The following is a 13,762-nucleotide window of genomic DNA, read 5'->3' on the forward strand; positions in this document are numbered from 1 at the left end:
CTCAGTCAGGAGGAGTCCAGGAGTTGGGGCCCAGTCAGTGGGGTCTGGCAGTTTGGGCTTGGTCAGTGCAGTCCAGCAGTTGTTAGGGCCGGGTCAGTGGGGGTCCAGTGGTTGGGACCTGGTCGGTGGGGTCCAGCATTCGGGGCCTGGTTGGCAGGGGTCTGGCAGTTGGGTCCTGGTTGGTGGGGATCCCATAGTTGGGGCCTGGTCAGCAGGGGTCCAGCATTTGGGGCCCAGTCAGTGGGGTTCAGCTTTTGGGGCCTGGTCAGTGGGGTTCAGCTTTTGGGGCCTGGTCAGTGGGGTTCAGCATTTGGGGCCTGGTCAGCAGGGGTCCAGCACTTGTTAGGGCCTGGTCAGTGGGGGTCTGATAGTTGGGGCCTGTTCAGCTGGGATCTGATTAGTGAGATCTATTTGGTGGGGTCCATCAGTTGGGGCCTAGTCAGTGAGGGCCGTGAGGGCCTTGTCAGCTGCAGCCTTGTCATTGTGACCTTTGTCAGTGGTGTCTGGTGATCCAGGGCCTGGTCTGTGGGGCCCAGTCAGCAGGACCTGGTCAGTCCACATCTGATCAGTGGGACCTGGTCATTGTGGGGGTGGTCAGCTAGGACCTGTTCAGTGGGAGCTTAACCGTTGAAGGCCTGGTCAGTGGGCCCTGGTCAGTGGGATCCTGGGTGATCTCAGGCCACAGGTTTGTCCTTGAAGCCTCCTTGATTGCCTCCGTCCGTGGGGTGGGGGGTGAGTCACAGCACCCCAGTGGGCTTCTGGGAGGAGGAGGTGAGAAGGTGCCTTGAATCCAGCCCTGCCACAGAGACCTGGCACTTTATACACTACCCAAGTCACCCCAACGGGGGAGCCTGGCCTCTGCCCTCTGCCCTCTGCCGTCTGCCCTATGCCCCTGCCCCATCTGCATCCCCAGGACCACCCAGCATGGAAAGGGCAGAGGCTGGGGAGCACCTATGGGTGCTCTGATGCTGGCCACAGGCCCGGGGGTGACAGTGACAGGGATCCAGGTGCACACGTGAGTGGAGCAGCCAGGCCCAGCTGGAGGAGAGATGTGTTCACCCACACACATGCATCCTCACATACACAGACAAACTGCACGCATACATGTTGACCATTCAGGGGGCGGAGGATGCTGACCCTGGGCCCTGCTGAGCCAGGTAGGGCCCCGTCGTGATAGGAGCTGTGAACCCATGCTGTCGCTGTGCCAAGTGCCGCCAGCCTGCCTCCGTGTCATGAAGCAGTTGGAGACACAGTGGTGCTGTAAGTGGTTGTGCAGATAGGACCCTTTTCTGGGTGAGAAGCACATCTCAGCACCGCTGCCTGATCAGGCTCAAGAAAGCGTGACCTGCTCTCTTCCCCCCTGCTGACTTGGGGACAGTCACAACCAGGTGGGTGGCAGCTACCCGAGGAGGGTCGTCCCTGAGCACTCACTGGGTGCCCGTTCTGTGCTGACCGTGTAGACAGTCGTCTCCTTCATCCTCATGGCAACTCCACGGCGGGGTGGCGGGGTGCTATCCTCAAATGTACCCACTGAACAGGTGAGGCACCTGAGGTCAGAGGGGCAGTAACTGGCCCAGAGACCCAGACGTGGCCCTGGGCCATGCTCTCAGAACTCAAGCCTTGACCTCTGTGACCTCCCTGTTCTGGACTGCACATCTGCCTGGGGTTTCTGACCCCAGTGGGGCTGAGCCTCGCCCTAGAAGAGCCCCCAGGACGGAGCCCCTGTGGGTGGGGTGGAGGGTGCTCCTCCGTCCAAGTCTGTGCTCTAAGGTGGGTCCCCGCAGGGGGAGATCTCATCAACCCAGACTTTGGGTGCAGTCAGTGGGGGTCACTGTGGAACCCACTGGACATATGGGGTCCCTTGTCTGAGAGTGGGGTGGGGAGCCCTCTATCCTTGGGCAGTTGTGGAAAATGAAGGAGGCCCAGAGGGCTGGCCAGAGGGTAATGATCATCCCTCTTGTTCGCCGGGCCTGGGGCTCTTCCCCACGTGGCTCTTTCTCTGCCTGGTCCCCTAGAGGCCTCGCCCTTTCTTTGCCCTGACTGTTCACTGGAGGCGTTCCTCTGGGGTTCCCAGAACCAAGTCCCCAGAGTTCTCTCATTCTTTCTTGGTGATCCGGAAGCATGAGGCCCCTTCCTGTATTGACAGCTCAGAATTGTGGAATCCACCATCCGTCCACCTGAGACATCTCCACGAGCGCAGACGCTGCTTTGGCCCAAACAAAGCACCCTCCCGTTTGGCTGGTATTATTCTTGACATGGCTTCTCTGGCCAGAGGGAGTGGAGATGGGGGTGAAATTGAGCAGTCACGAGGTGTCTTGTTCCCTGTAGGAAAGTGGGCCTCTTGGTGGTCCCTGAGTGATCTGGGAGGCTGAGCATATGGAGGTGTCTGGTCCCTGACCCCAGTCTGCCTCCAGGTGCCCAGGATAGCGCATCAGGGGCCCCTCACCCTTGGCAGGTGGATGCAGTTCATCCTGTGTATGCCTGTCTCCGGGCGTTTGGGGACAACAGGCCTCTGTGTCCAGTTCCCCCTGTTCTCAAGTCCTTAGGAAGGAGCCCACCTCTGATCAGGGGCAGAGACTCCAGAGACCCCAGCAGGCGTGGGGCCACTGGGTCTGGACCCTTTTTTCACCCAGAGCCGTGGTAGCATGGGGCTTACCCGGCCAGCAGCATCTCAGAGCCCCCAGGAGTGGTTCAGGTGTTCTCTGAAGTGGTCAGGAGCAGCGTAGCCTTTGGGCGATGTTGTCTCACAGGACGGACGTGGAGGAATTCGCAGCTACTCTACTTGCACAGGAGCAGGGGGCATCATTGCCCAGTGTGAGCAGGTACAGGTCGGGCTGCTCCCTCAAGGGAGGCAGGGGCTTGCCTCTCCCACTGTGCCCTGGTGGGATGGTCCTGGGCTCCCTTGGGAAGCAGGGCGGGAGCGGGTTGCCCATGCCTTTGCACCCCCACAGCCCTTCACCTCAGCCCCCTCACTCTGGACCCCTCTGGGTCCCAGGGACACTGATGGGGCCCAAGGATGTGGACAGCTTACAAAGCTACCAATCGCCTCGGGATTCTGCAGTGAGTGCTCTGTCCCTGCTGCCTGCCCACCACCAAACCCACCTCAGGGGATGAGTTTTGTTTTTAGAAAAGCGTCTCTGAGGCAGGACATGTCTTCCCAGCTTGGGCCAACCTCCTTTCCAGCACAGGAACTCCAGCTGGCTGCCCTACAGGTGGTTGGCGGCAGGCCAGAGCTGCAAGGCTCATCTAGGGATCTTGGGGGAGCAGGTGGGGATGGAGAGGCTCTCAGCAGAGCAGTCTCAAAGACAGCATGAGAGTAGGGGGCAGCCTGAGGGTCTGGCTCTGTCACCCTGGGCCCTGCCCCAGTGAGACCCACATGTTGTGGCCACAGGGCAAGGGGGTGCCTGGCCCGGCTTGTGGGCAGTTGTTCAGCAGGTCTCTGAGGACTCAGGGGGCCCAGCTGAGCCACCCTACAGAGAGGGGTGTGGGGGGCTGTGAGGGCTGTGGCCCTGGGAGGGCAGAAGGGAAGATGGGCAGGGTGTCAGCCAGGGCATGTCAGGGTGAAGCCAGGGATGCAGCAGAGCTTGCGGCTGAAGGCAACCTGCCTTGGTGCTGAGAGGGGGCCTGGGTCCTGGGAAGGAGAGCTCAGCCTGGAGCCTGCCCCTCAGGGGTCACAAATGGAGAGAGGGAGGAACCTGGGGGAGGTTGGGTGGGGACGATCCCACGGGAGGTGCCACTTCTGGGACACACCTGAATGGAGCCAGCCTAGAGTGGAGGTGATGGCGTGGGGTGAGCACATACGGTGGGGCCCGGGGCAGCGGCTCACCTGGGACACCTTAGCAGAGGGGCCTCGGTCAGTCCCCAGGGCTCTGCAAAGGCTTCTGGAGACCATGGCTCCCCGCTGGATCCGTCAGCACAAAGGCAGAGGGAGGTGCAGGAAGGCCGAGTCGGGGCAGGCAGGATGGTGGGGGAACAACCAGGGACCCATTGCATGGCTGCCACAGTGGCTCAGAGGAGGGCAGGGACCGATGGATGGACGACAGCCCCAAGAGCCAGCTGAGGCTGGAGACGGGGCTGTGGGGCCATCCCGGCTGCCTGCGGGGCCCTCACTCACCCTCATCGCCTCTAGCACCTCCCCAGCATCACTTAGCAGCCCAGTGAGAGAGCCGTCAAGGCGGGCGTGTGGGTGGATCCAGGGCCCTCCCTCAAGGGTTCTGACAGATGAGGGTCAAAGAAGGGGCAGGCTGTCCAGTCTCTGGGCCGGGCAGGTTGGGCAAAGTCAAGGAACAGGCAGGGTCGGCAGCCAGGGTGCAGGGAGAGGCAGGTGTACGCTGGAAGGTCAGGCCCCGCGAGGGCCCTTGGGGGCATCAAGTGGGACAGGGCCCCGGCGCACCCTCCGTGCCCTGGGCAGGCCTCGGGCCAGTGATGTGGTCACTCCCTCGGGAAATGCTGTTGGGGCCAGACAACCCACCCTGAGCCACACCCGTCCCACCTCAGGGCTGGACGTTCTGACCTCCCGCAGAGGATGCTGCCTAGCCCAGGAGGGGCACCCTCATTGTGCACCCCAAGCCTCGCCCTCCACAAGCCCCAGGCAGCCCCTGTTGGGTGGGCCCTAGTTCCCTCTTCTCCCAGGCCCCAGCCTCTCACAGGTGCCAGTTGGCAGGGAAGCACCTGTCCTCCCTTCCCTGTGCGTCCCTGGACTGAGACCTGGGGCGGGGGTGGGGGACAAGGCTGGTTCTTCCCTGGGGCCCACTAGGGGAGGAGGAGGACAGTTCCTGGCCCAGCACAGGTCTTCAGCTCTGCCTGGGTTGCCTTACAGTGAGACGCAGCTGCCACCCATCAGTGCCCTGGAAGTAAAGGTAAGAGCCTGACCCTGCTGCATGAGAGGCTGGTCCAGGGACAGGGGGACTCAGTGGGTGGTCAGCAGCCTGTGGGCCCAGGCAGTGATGAGTGGGAGCAACAGGCTGTCCCTGGGAGGGGTGGCAGTTCCTGCGGGACCTGACCTCAAGACTCTGTTCCCGTGGTGGCTTGATCAAACCCCAAAGTGAGAACCACAGTCGTGGCTCAGTAGTCACTGCCCACTTGTGCCAAGACCCCACCTGAATGTTGGGACCCCACCAACACCCGTGGTGCCTGTGGCCTGAGAACAGCATGTCCCAAGACATGAGGCCAGGACACCTGTGCTCATTCAGTCAGAGGGTCTCTGTTCCCCGGGGCCGGCCCTTTCCTGGCTCCTTCCAGTTTGATCCTGTCAGGGCCCTGGAGCCCAGGACCCACCATCCAGGGGGCATCCTGGCAGCTCCACTAACTTCATCTTATTTGACAGAGAAGACGTCAGGGGATGAGAGACACAGAAAAATGGCTCCGGGTGCTTCTCGACTGGCGGTGATATAGGAGCTCAAGGAGGTGACATGGGGAGGGAAGGGTCCCATGACCACTTTTTACAGAGTCAGGGTGACGGGCTCCCTCGGCTGTGTCCTGGCACCCCCAGCCTCTCAGAGGGTGGACACCACACTGGGACACCAGCTTTCCTGTTTTTCCCTGCAAACCTCATCTTGCCAGGAGAGAGTCTGATGCCAGGGCCTGGGCCAGCCCTAGCTCAGGGGTAGGGACACCCCCTGGTGACCCGAAGGAAGGAATAGGTCAAGATCAGAGTTCATGACCAGGCGCGGTGGCTCACGCCTGTAATCCCAGCACTTTGGGAGGCCAAGACCGGTGGATCACCTGAAATCAGGAGTTTGAGACCAGCCTGGCCAACATGGTGAAACCCCGTTTCTACTAAAAATACAAAAATGAACTGGGTGTGGTAGCAGGCTCCTGTAATCCCAGCTACTCAGGAGGCTGAGGCAGGAGAATCGCTTAAACTCAGGAGGCGGAGGTTGCAGTGAGCCGAGATCGTGCCACTGCACTCCATCCTGGTGACAGAGTGAGACTCAGTCTCAAAATAAATAAATAAAGAAAAATAAAAAGATCAGAGTTCATGACCCTGAGTGCTCCTTCATTCTTTGAATCATGGGAGGGGAGACCCAGTCCTAGGTAGATCCCACGTCTCCCAAGGAACTGAGGGGCCAAAGGCTGGAGATTTCCAGAATCCTCAGGCTCCTATCCTCCCCAGGGTCACCCCATGTCTCACTGGAGCGTCCCTCTGTCCGTAGCTGTCTGCTGGGCTCTACAAGGGAATCCCTCTGCAGATGTGGGGCCAGGTGTGGTCACACTTGCTGAATGCTGAGAAAGTGAAGGCTGAGAACTTGGGAAAATACCAGGTACCACACTTCTACACTCAGCCAGAGCCGGACAAACAGGCCAGGCCGTGTTGGGAGCCCAGGCCTCTAGATGGAAGATCAGATGCACATCTTGGGCACAGGTGAGCTGAGCTCCAGCGACCCTCCTGGTGACCCTTTGGCTTGTTGGAAAACAGGCCAAAGAAGGAGCTTTCTGCAGAAGGAAGCCTGCCTGCCTGCCTGCCTGCCTGCCTGCCTGCCTTCCTTCCTTCCTTCCTTCCTTCCTTCCTTCCTTCCTTCCTTCCTTCCAGAAGCGTGGACTGTGGATGACGGCCATGTGGGGCAACGAGTCTTCTGTTTGGAGGCTGCTTCGTCCTCTTGGCCTACAGGTCATGAAGAAGAAGGGCAAGAGGTCCCCTGGGAACTTCCACCAGATATGGGGATTGGAAGGTCCCTGGGAAGATGGGGTGATCCAGAGGGATGGGGGCTTCCCCAGAGCAGAGGCAGGGGTCACCCTGGAGGAGTGACAGAGTGGCCAAGGGCTCTCCTGGCCCAGGGGGCATGCAGCCCCATGGACTCAGTGCCTCTTGGGCTCCAAGCCCTGCGCCTGGCTGGGACACGTGGGGCCAGAATCCAGACAGCTCCCAAGGAGATGAACAGCAGCAAACAAAATCATGCGGTATGGTGGAAAGTACTCCCTGTGACTCTGGGGACCAGGGTAGGGACCCACAAGAGGGCGGCAGGATGAGGGGGCTCAGGAGCCTTCCCAAGCAACACTGGCAACACCAAATGCCGGGAGGATGTGGGGCCCTGGGGACCCTCACCCCTGCCGGGTGGGACAGGGCACAGCCACTTTGGAAGCCTGTTGGGCAGCTGCCCATGAGGCTCCGTGGACTCACGCCACACATCCCAGAAGAGTCTCAGAGACTGACCCCAGTGATTTGAAAACTGACGTCCACGTAAAACCTGCGTGCCACGTTCACAGCTTGATTCATCCTCGCTCACAGCCGGAGGCCACCAAGAGAACCTGCGACATGGGAATAGGGGAGGAAGGGGGCATCCACCCTTCGAACAAAAGACCACTCGGTGAGAAAAGGGAGCGAACCCCTGACCCCCGTAGGAATGTGAGTGAATCTTAGATGCATTTCACTGAGGGAAAGAAGCCATGCCTAACAGTCGACCACTGTAGGATTCCAACTCGTGGGCCATTCTGGAAAAGGCCAAACCAAAGGGATGGATAACAGATCAGGATGGCCAGGGGCTGATGGAGTGGGAGAGATCAGCTGCAGAGGGGACACCTTGGGGACTTGGAGGACGAAGGAGCTGCTCTGGGAGGTGCTAGAGTCGTGGGTGGGAGACTCCGCGCACTGGTTCAGAAACGTGGAACTGCGTATCCCAAAGACTGAGCTTTCACCTTGTGCCAAAAAGGGGAGAAAAATAATCAACCAGAGTGATTGCACACCTGAGATATTTGCATTTCACTGAAAGTGGATTTTACCCAGAAATTTCCCAAAATAATCAGATGCCCTGAAAAGGTCACTGCTTAATCGACGGATCATCTCAACCTTGAGTTGGATTTGTCATAGGGGCTTGTAGACAAAATGAAACAGCATCTGCCTGAAGCAAAACGATCTTTTCTCTCTTTCCTAAGCAGCGGGATTTCTTTCAGGTCCTGGTGGCATATTCTGCATCTAACCCCGTGAGTATTCCCAGGCAGTGATATTCCCAGGCCACATTCCCATATTCACAGGCATAGGTGTCTCGGGTGGGGGGTGTCATTGCTTCTTTAAAATTCAGCATTTGCGGCCGGATGCAGTGGCTAATGCCTGTAATCCCAGCACTTTGAGAGGCTGAGGTGGGCGGATTACCTGAGGTCAGGAGTTCGAGGCCAGCCTGGCCAACATGGTGAAACCCCATCTGTACTAAAAATACAAAAATTAGCCGGGCATGGTGGCATGCAGCTGTAATCCCAGCTACTCGGGAGGCTGAGGCAGGAGAATCGCTTGAACCCAGGAGGCGGAGGTTGCAGTGAGCTGAGATCATGCTACTGCACTCCAGCCTGGGTGACAGACCAAGACTCTGTCTTAAAAAAAAAAAAAAAAATTTCAGCATTTGCGACCCACCAAGACGCAGTAGTTAGGACTCAAGCTCGCTACTGACTTGGGCATGCAAGCAGGAGGAGAAGGGTCTCAAAGGTGTCAAAGTAGGATGGAAAGAGGTCAAGGCCCAGACTCCTGGTCTGACCTGAGCTTGACCACCATTTCACAGAGCAAGTAATGACGCCTTCCTCCCAGACTTGCCCCAAAGCCTCCCGGAGCTTGGTGGTGTCCCAGGACGGTCCTCCCAGGAAACATTTTGAACAAGTTGCTGAAGTGCCTGATGGACGTGGCTCTTGTCACGAAATGAGTTTGGATCCGAGAAGCCCTCCTCTTCATCAGAAATGGGCAGGGGTCCAATTTCCCCTCCACCTGAACCCTGTCAGAGCCTTTCCAGCTGACGGCTCCACATGTTGGGAGGGGATCTCATTTCGAGATGGGTCAGGGGCTTCTCAGGATTCTTTAGCCCAAATTGTGCCAGCCCACGAGGAGCACCTGTTATGAACGTCATTCCCAAAGATCCTGCGGCACTTGGTGAATGGACAGTCCCCTCGGCTCCTTCCCAGAGGCCTGGGTCCCATGGGCCAGGGGTAAAGGGGCGGCTCGAGCCCCTGGTGGGGCTGGCCAGAGGCTGAGTCCCAGCCAGGGCCATGTAGTTCTCCATAGCTTCAGAGCTGAGTTTCCTTTTCCTGCCCTGGAGCAGGCAGAGGCACTCAACCCAGGCCGAGCTTGGGCTGAGCAGGGCAAAGGGAAGTGTGTCCCGGGGGTCCATGCAGGGGGCAGGTGTCAGGGGTGCCCCAGCCACCACCTGGTGTTCTGTCCCTCAGGGAAGGGTCTGCAGAGGGGCCTGGAATGGGGAGGTTTGGGGGCAGGCCTGGGGGCCCCAAGGACCTCTGCTGCTCCCATTAGGACGAAGATGAGCTGCGTGCCCATAATTCCACGTTTACGCTGACTCCTCCAGTGCCTCATCAATGAAGTAAGCAGGAAGCCCCCAGCCCAGGGACCCTCCTGCCCCACACTCCCTGGATCCCCCAGCCCAGAGATCTGGCTCCCCAGGAGGACCTGGCTCACCCCCACCTGGCAGGAGGCACAGGCGTGTCCCTGCAGGGCACATAAGCCAGGCAATGCCCCAGAGGGTTCATCCCACAGCAGAGGCCAGGGCTCAGCCCAGCCTCATGGGCAGACAGGGCCAAGACTCAACCTGGGAGAGCCCAGGGAAGCCCCAAGCCCTTGGGGAGCCTCTCCTTCCAGGAGCCACATCCCCACTGAAATGAGTCTCCCCCATGAGGAACTACAGGACCTCCTCTGGTCCAGCCTCACAGGGGAGTGGGGTGGGGGATCTCATCCCATGGGGAGGGGTCCCTGGTGCTACAGGGCACTGAAACCCCAATGAGCCCTGCTCAAGCCACCAGCCCCCAGCTAAGAAGGGCCAGGTCCTCCCATGCCTGTTGTCCCCAAAGGCTCTCTTTGGGCTTGCCAAGCAGCTACGTTCTGGAGGGCTAGCATGTACCAAAGGCACACAACCTCCAGAGTTGACAGAGTCAAGTCCTGGCATGCCCGAGGCTAGCACAGACAGCACCCTCAGACTGTCCCCATGACCCTCTGCTCCAGTCTGAGGGGCAGGACACCATGAGGCCTCTCAGACACAGAGTCCACCCTCGACATGACCCGGATGAAAGGCAGGAATGTGGTGGGCCACTCCCTACCCAGGCCTGCCCCTGGCCGTGACCTCCTGTGCACAGCTGGACCCCAGGGGTGGCCCAAAAAGGACCCAGCACTGCCCAGTGGGAGGGGGCCATGGTGGAAACGGGGTGTGGACACCAACCTCTCCCAGGGACTCCTCCTAGCCTGATGCCCGTCCTGCTTCTAGAGCGTCTCATGAAGCTGGCCCAGTCCAGCCTGAGGGAGCTCATCCAGGACCAGTTCTTCCGGGCCTGGGCCCTGGAGGACGCCATGGGGCTCAGGCACCTTCACGTCTCCATGGGGTTACCGATGAGGAAGCGCTGGGTCCTGCTACCTCCCGGTGGGCCCCAGTACCAGGTCCCCTCCCAAGTCACCCTCTGCAGCAGTCAGCCTGGGCCCCTACAGCCGCACTACCTGGGCCTTCCTCCTGCACCTTTTTTCCCCCTCTAAGAAGCTTCTGGAGGCCGGGCGCAGTGGTTCACGCCTGTAATCCCAACACTTTGGGAGGCCAAGGTGGGTGGATCATTTGAGGTCAGGAGTTCGAGACCAGCCTGGCCAATATGGTGAAACCCCGTCTCTACTAAAAATACAAAAAAAATTAGCCGGGCGTGGTGGTGGGCGCCTGTTATCCCAGCTACTTGGGAGGCTGAGGCAGGAGAATCACTTGAACCCGGGAGGTGGAGGTTGCAGTGAGCCGAGATCACACCATTGCACCTCAGCCTGGGCAACAAGAGTGAAACTCCATCTCAAAAAACAAAAAAAAAAAAAAAAAAGAAGCTTCTGGAAATAAGCCCGTGGGTCCTCAGGGCAAGGGCTGAGCACATGTGTGCTGGACATGCTGCAGATCAGGCAGGGGGACCAGGGGAAAGACTCTTCCAAGCCCCACCACTGCCACCTTCCACAGTGTCCTGCTTTTGCCCTTGAAGCTCCCCGAAGGGGACCCGTCTCTGCAAGCCCACAGCCCTACCTGTGGCATCCACAGCCTCAGAGAGCAGTGGGGCCCCTTACCCCTGAACCCCCTCCAAGAGCATCAGGACAACAAGCCTTGAGCTGTGGAGACAAGAGAATCAGTATCCCTGGCCCAGGGAGGATTTCAGGAGAGGACACGGGCAGGAGCCCTGGCCCAGAGCCAGAACCAAGAGTCCAGCCAGGTATGGAAATGGTCCAGTCCTGGCATGGAGTGGATGGCCTGGGGCCATCCATCTCACCCACTGTGGAGACAGGCCCCCAAGTGAGGTGGCAAGGGGGCCGGGTGACAGCAAAGTCCTCTCTCCCATCTGAATCTTGAATCACGGTCTGCATCCCAGCTGGCACAGCCCTGGGGTGAGAGAGAGAGGCAGGAAGCCTTGAGCCAGCCCAAACCCTCAGGGCCGTCCTAGGAGCAACCTGAGGTGCCCCGACAGCTCCCCTGCCCAAGCCCACACAAAACTATCACTCCAGGATCAGCTACCTGCAGGAGTGTCCACAGCCTCAGACTCAGGGAGCCACACAGGGACCCCAGGGACTCCAAAGACCCAGGTCTGGGGGGCCCAGCCCTGTGAGGACCTAATGGGCTTGGGGGGAGAAGAGGACCCCACACGTCTGCTTTCCTTTCAGCGAAACTGGAGCTAGGGTCCCCGGCACCCAGGCCTCTGCGAGCATCCCCCAATAGCAAGCCCCTCTGCAAGGGAGACGCGCTGGCCCACCCCAGGCTGTCCAGCTCCAGCAGCCTTGCAGGCAGCCCCTCCAGAAAAAGAGCCCGGTCCTCCCCCACCCTGCTCCCCACAGGCTGTCCCTGAGCCCGAGGCCCAGAGGCACAAGAGGACTTCTGTAGAGCCCAGGGGAGCAGGCTGTTCTCTTGGGGCCCCGGGGGGCTCAAGGGGTGGCCAGGCTGTCCCCAACTCAGGACAGACCATGGGCTGTCCCGGGAACCTCCTCTGGAACTCCCTGCCCAAGCTCCGCCATGGACCTGGACGTCAGGGGCCTGTGGTTTAACTTTGAATAGGGATTCTGGACCTTGCATGTGTGCCCTGGACGGCCCCAGAACCATGGGGTGGGGACCGACCCAGCAAGCCCACCGGGGGCCCTGAAACCTGGCCCTGCCGGGCACTGTGATAATAACCAAGAGGCAAGTCCAGAGACATCCACTTTGCCCAATGGCACCTGCATCCGACTCTCAGCAGGCAGTGACTGGCATGGTGTGGGGGCAGCCGGGGCAGCACCTGGCCAGCACCTGGCCAGCTGCCCCATAGCCGCCGATGGCTCCAGTGCCTCTGGACCTCATTTTCTACTTTCTACGGGGAAACCTGCTCCCTCAGAGGCCACCAGAGGGAAGAGTGAGCAAGGCACTCCTGCGGCCCCAACCAGCCAGCGGCATGTCCTGTGGCCTCTGACTCAACCTATGAGACAGAGCTCTGATCCCAGGGCACACTTCCCAGGAAACGGGGCCCAGCCTCAACCAGAGCCCTGTGAAGGGAGGGGCACCAGGATGACCACATGAGGGACCGTGGCGCTGCACATTTCCTTTCAGCGAAACTGGAGCTAGGGTCCAGTTTCTCATTGGAGAATCCAGGCAAGATCTTGAAGCAGGTGCAAGAGATCCTGAGCCTGTGCAGCAAACAGCACTCATCTGGGGCTGGCACGAAGGGGTCTACAGAGCCACGGCCACTGCAGCCTCCTCCCGGCCCCATCTGTGCAGTGCAAGTGATCCACGCCTGCTCCTAAGCCCAGCCCAGCAAGCAGCTGCCATCAATTGCCACAGCCAAGTGGATGATAGGATGGATGCTGGCGTATGCGGAGGAGGCAGATGCAACGCTCATCTCTGATAATGATGTCTGTTCCCTTAGAGGCGGCTAGAGCATCGCCTCTTCACGCAAGTGTCTTGAAACTCAGCTTCAAGATTTCAGCAAACGTGTCTTACAGCGAGGAGAAGAGGGAGTCAGTCCATCGGGATTAAAAATATAGAGGCAGTGACAACACACACTCGGCTTCAGTTCTTAGGAGAGTTTTGGTTTTGATTTTTTTTTTTTTTTTGGAGAAGATTTTTTTTTTTTAATGGATCTACACTGTTAACTGAGACTCTATTGGGATTCACTGGTTTACTTAAAGACTTCTCAGGGATGTCTGTAAATTTCAGTGTTACATGTCATGAAAACTGGTGTGGGCGGATCTGTTGGTTGAAATAATTTCTACTGTTTCAAATACTGAAGGCAGGAATAATTGGTTTATACTGTGTTTTAAATAAAAGTATTACTGGTAAGTCCCCCAGTAATAAGGGGGATTTTTAAGGACATACCTTAAAAATCATTTTTAATCTATTATTATTGTAAGAGAAATACAAATGGCTGGAAAATGCCGCAGAGATTCAAAAGCTGCTTAATTGAAAGAGCAGGAAGGGATTCTGGCTTGCAATGCCAAACTTTCAATGTTTTTGTAGTTACTGAGATAAATCATATGGTAATTGACAGTTTCTAAATCTGTCACTGAAAGGTTAAATCATCTACTGTTTCTGTGAAGTCAAACTTAATGCTGCCTCAGAAATCCCTGGGTACCGCGATGGTCATACAGAAGTAAGGAAGTCAGTTTGAAATGTCAGGGAGTCAAAATGATTAAAGAGGCCAGGCGTGGTGGCTCACACTTGTAATCCCAGCACTTTGGAAGGCTGAGGCAGCGGATTGCTTGAGTCCAGGAGTTTGAGATCAACCTGTGTGACATAGCAAAACCCTGTCTCTACAAAAAATACAAAACAAATTTATCCAGACCTAGTGGTGCATGCTGTATAGT

General features: G+C 58.3%; 2 protein-coding genes and 1 pseudogene across 8 annotated transcripts; all 3 read left to right on the top strand.

Moving 5' to 3' along the window:
* The first annotated feature begins 376 nt into the window (after nt 1-376).
* LOC129460117 (uncharacterized) lies at nt 377-9,172 on the top strand. Of its 6 annotated transcripts, XR_008650169.2 has the most exons (9): nt 377-1,388; nt 2,147-2,241; nt 2,634-2,822; nt 4,820-4,859; nt 5,327-5,406; nt 6,156-6,364; nt 6,533-7,307; nt 7,891-7,920; nt 8,490-9,172. XR_008650169.2 is itself a non-coding variant. In XM_063615019.1 (5 exons), exon 4 carries the CDS (start codon nt 3,573-3,575, stop codon nt 4,614-4,616), a length of 1,044 nt encoding a protein of 347 aa, XP_063471089.1. In that variant the 5' UTR covers nt 377-1,388; nt 2,121-2,241; nt 2,634-2,822; nt 2,952-3,572; the 3' UTR covers nt 4,617-4,649; nt 4,820-4,848. The 6 variants fall into 6 exon arrangements, 3 of the variants coding, with proteins under 3 accessions (XP_063471089.1, XP_063471088.1, XP_055093711.2); XR_008650167.2 differs by having other exon boundaries at nt 6,533-7,920; XR_008650168.2 differs by having other exon boundaries at nt 7,891-9,172.
* Nucleotides 9,173-9,743: 571 nt separating this feature from the next.
* Nucleotides 9,744-13,271, top strand: LOC129460118 (uncharacterized). Of its 2 annotated transcripts, XM_055237738.1 has the most exons (3): nt 9,744-10,007; nt 10,927-11,151; nt 11,597-13,271. In XM_055237738.1, exons 1-3 carry the CDS (start codon nt 9,947-9,949, stop codon nt 11,776-11,778), a joined length of 468 nt encoding a protein of 155 aa, XP_055093713.1. In that variant the 5' UTR covers nt 9,744-9,946; the 3' UTR covers nt 11,779-13,271. The 2 variants fall into 2 exon arrangements, with proteins under 2 accessions (XP_055093713.1, XP_055093712.1); XM_055237737.1 differs by lacking the exon at nt 9,744-10,007 and having other exon boundaries at nt 10,806-11,151.
* On the top strand, nt 11,943-13,271 carry LOC129460200 (uncharacterized; annotated as a pseudogene).
* Nucleotides 13,272-13,762: the final 491 nt, after the last annotated feature.

The sequence above is a fragment of the Symphalangus syndactylus genome, chromosome 13 (assembly GCF_028878055.3).
Source record: "Symphalangus syndactylus isolate Jambi chromosome 13, NHGRI_mSymSyn1-v2.1_pri, whole genome shotgun sequence".
NCBI classification, from domain to species: domain Eukaryota; kingdom Metazoa; phylum Chordata; class Mammalia; order Primates; family Hylobatidae; genus Symphalangus; species Symphalangus syndactylus.

Bases quoted from the DNA above. Each gene is read 5' to 3' on its own strand.
- LOC129460118 (XM_055237737.1), top strand. From the start codon at position 10,836: ATGCTGCAGATCAGGCAGGGGGACCAGGGGAAAGACTCTTCCAAGCCC. The intron at 11,152-11,596 runs GTATGGAAATGG...CTTTCCTTTCAG, and splicing joins AGAACCAAGAGTCCAGCCAG to CGAAACTGGAGCTAGGGTCC.
- LOC129460117 (XM_063615019.1), top strand. From the start codon at position 3,573: ATGCAGCAGAGCTTGCGGCTGAAGGCAACCTGCCTTGGTGCTGAGAGG.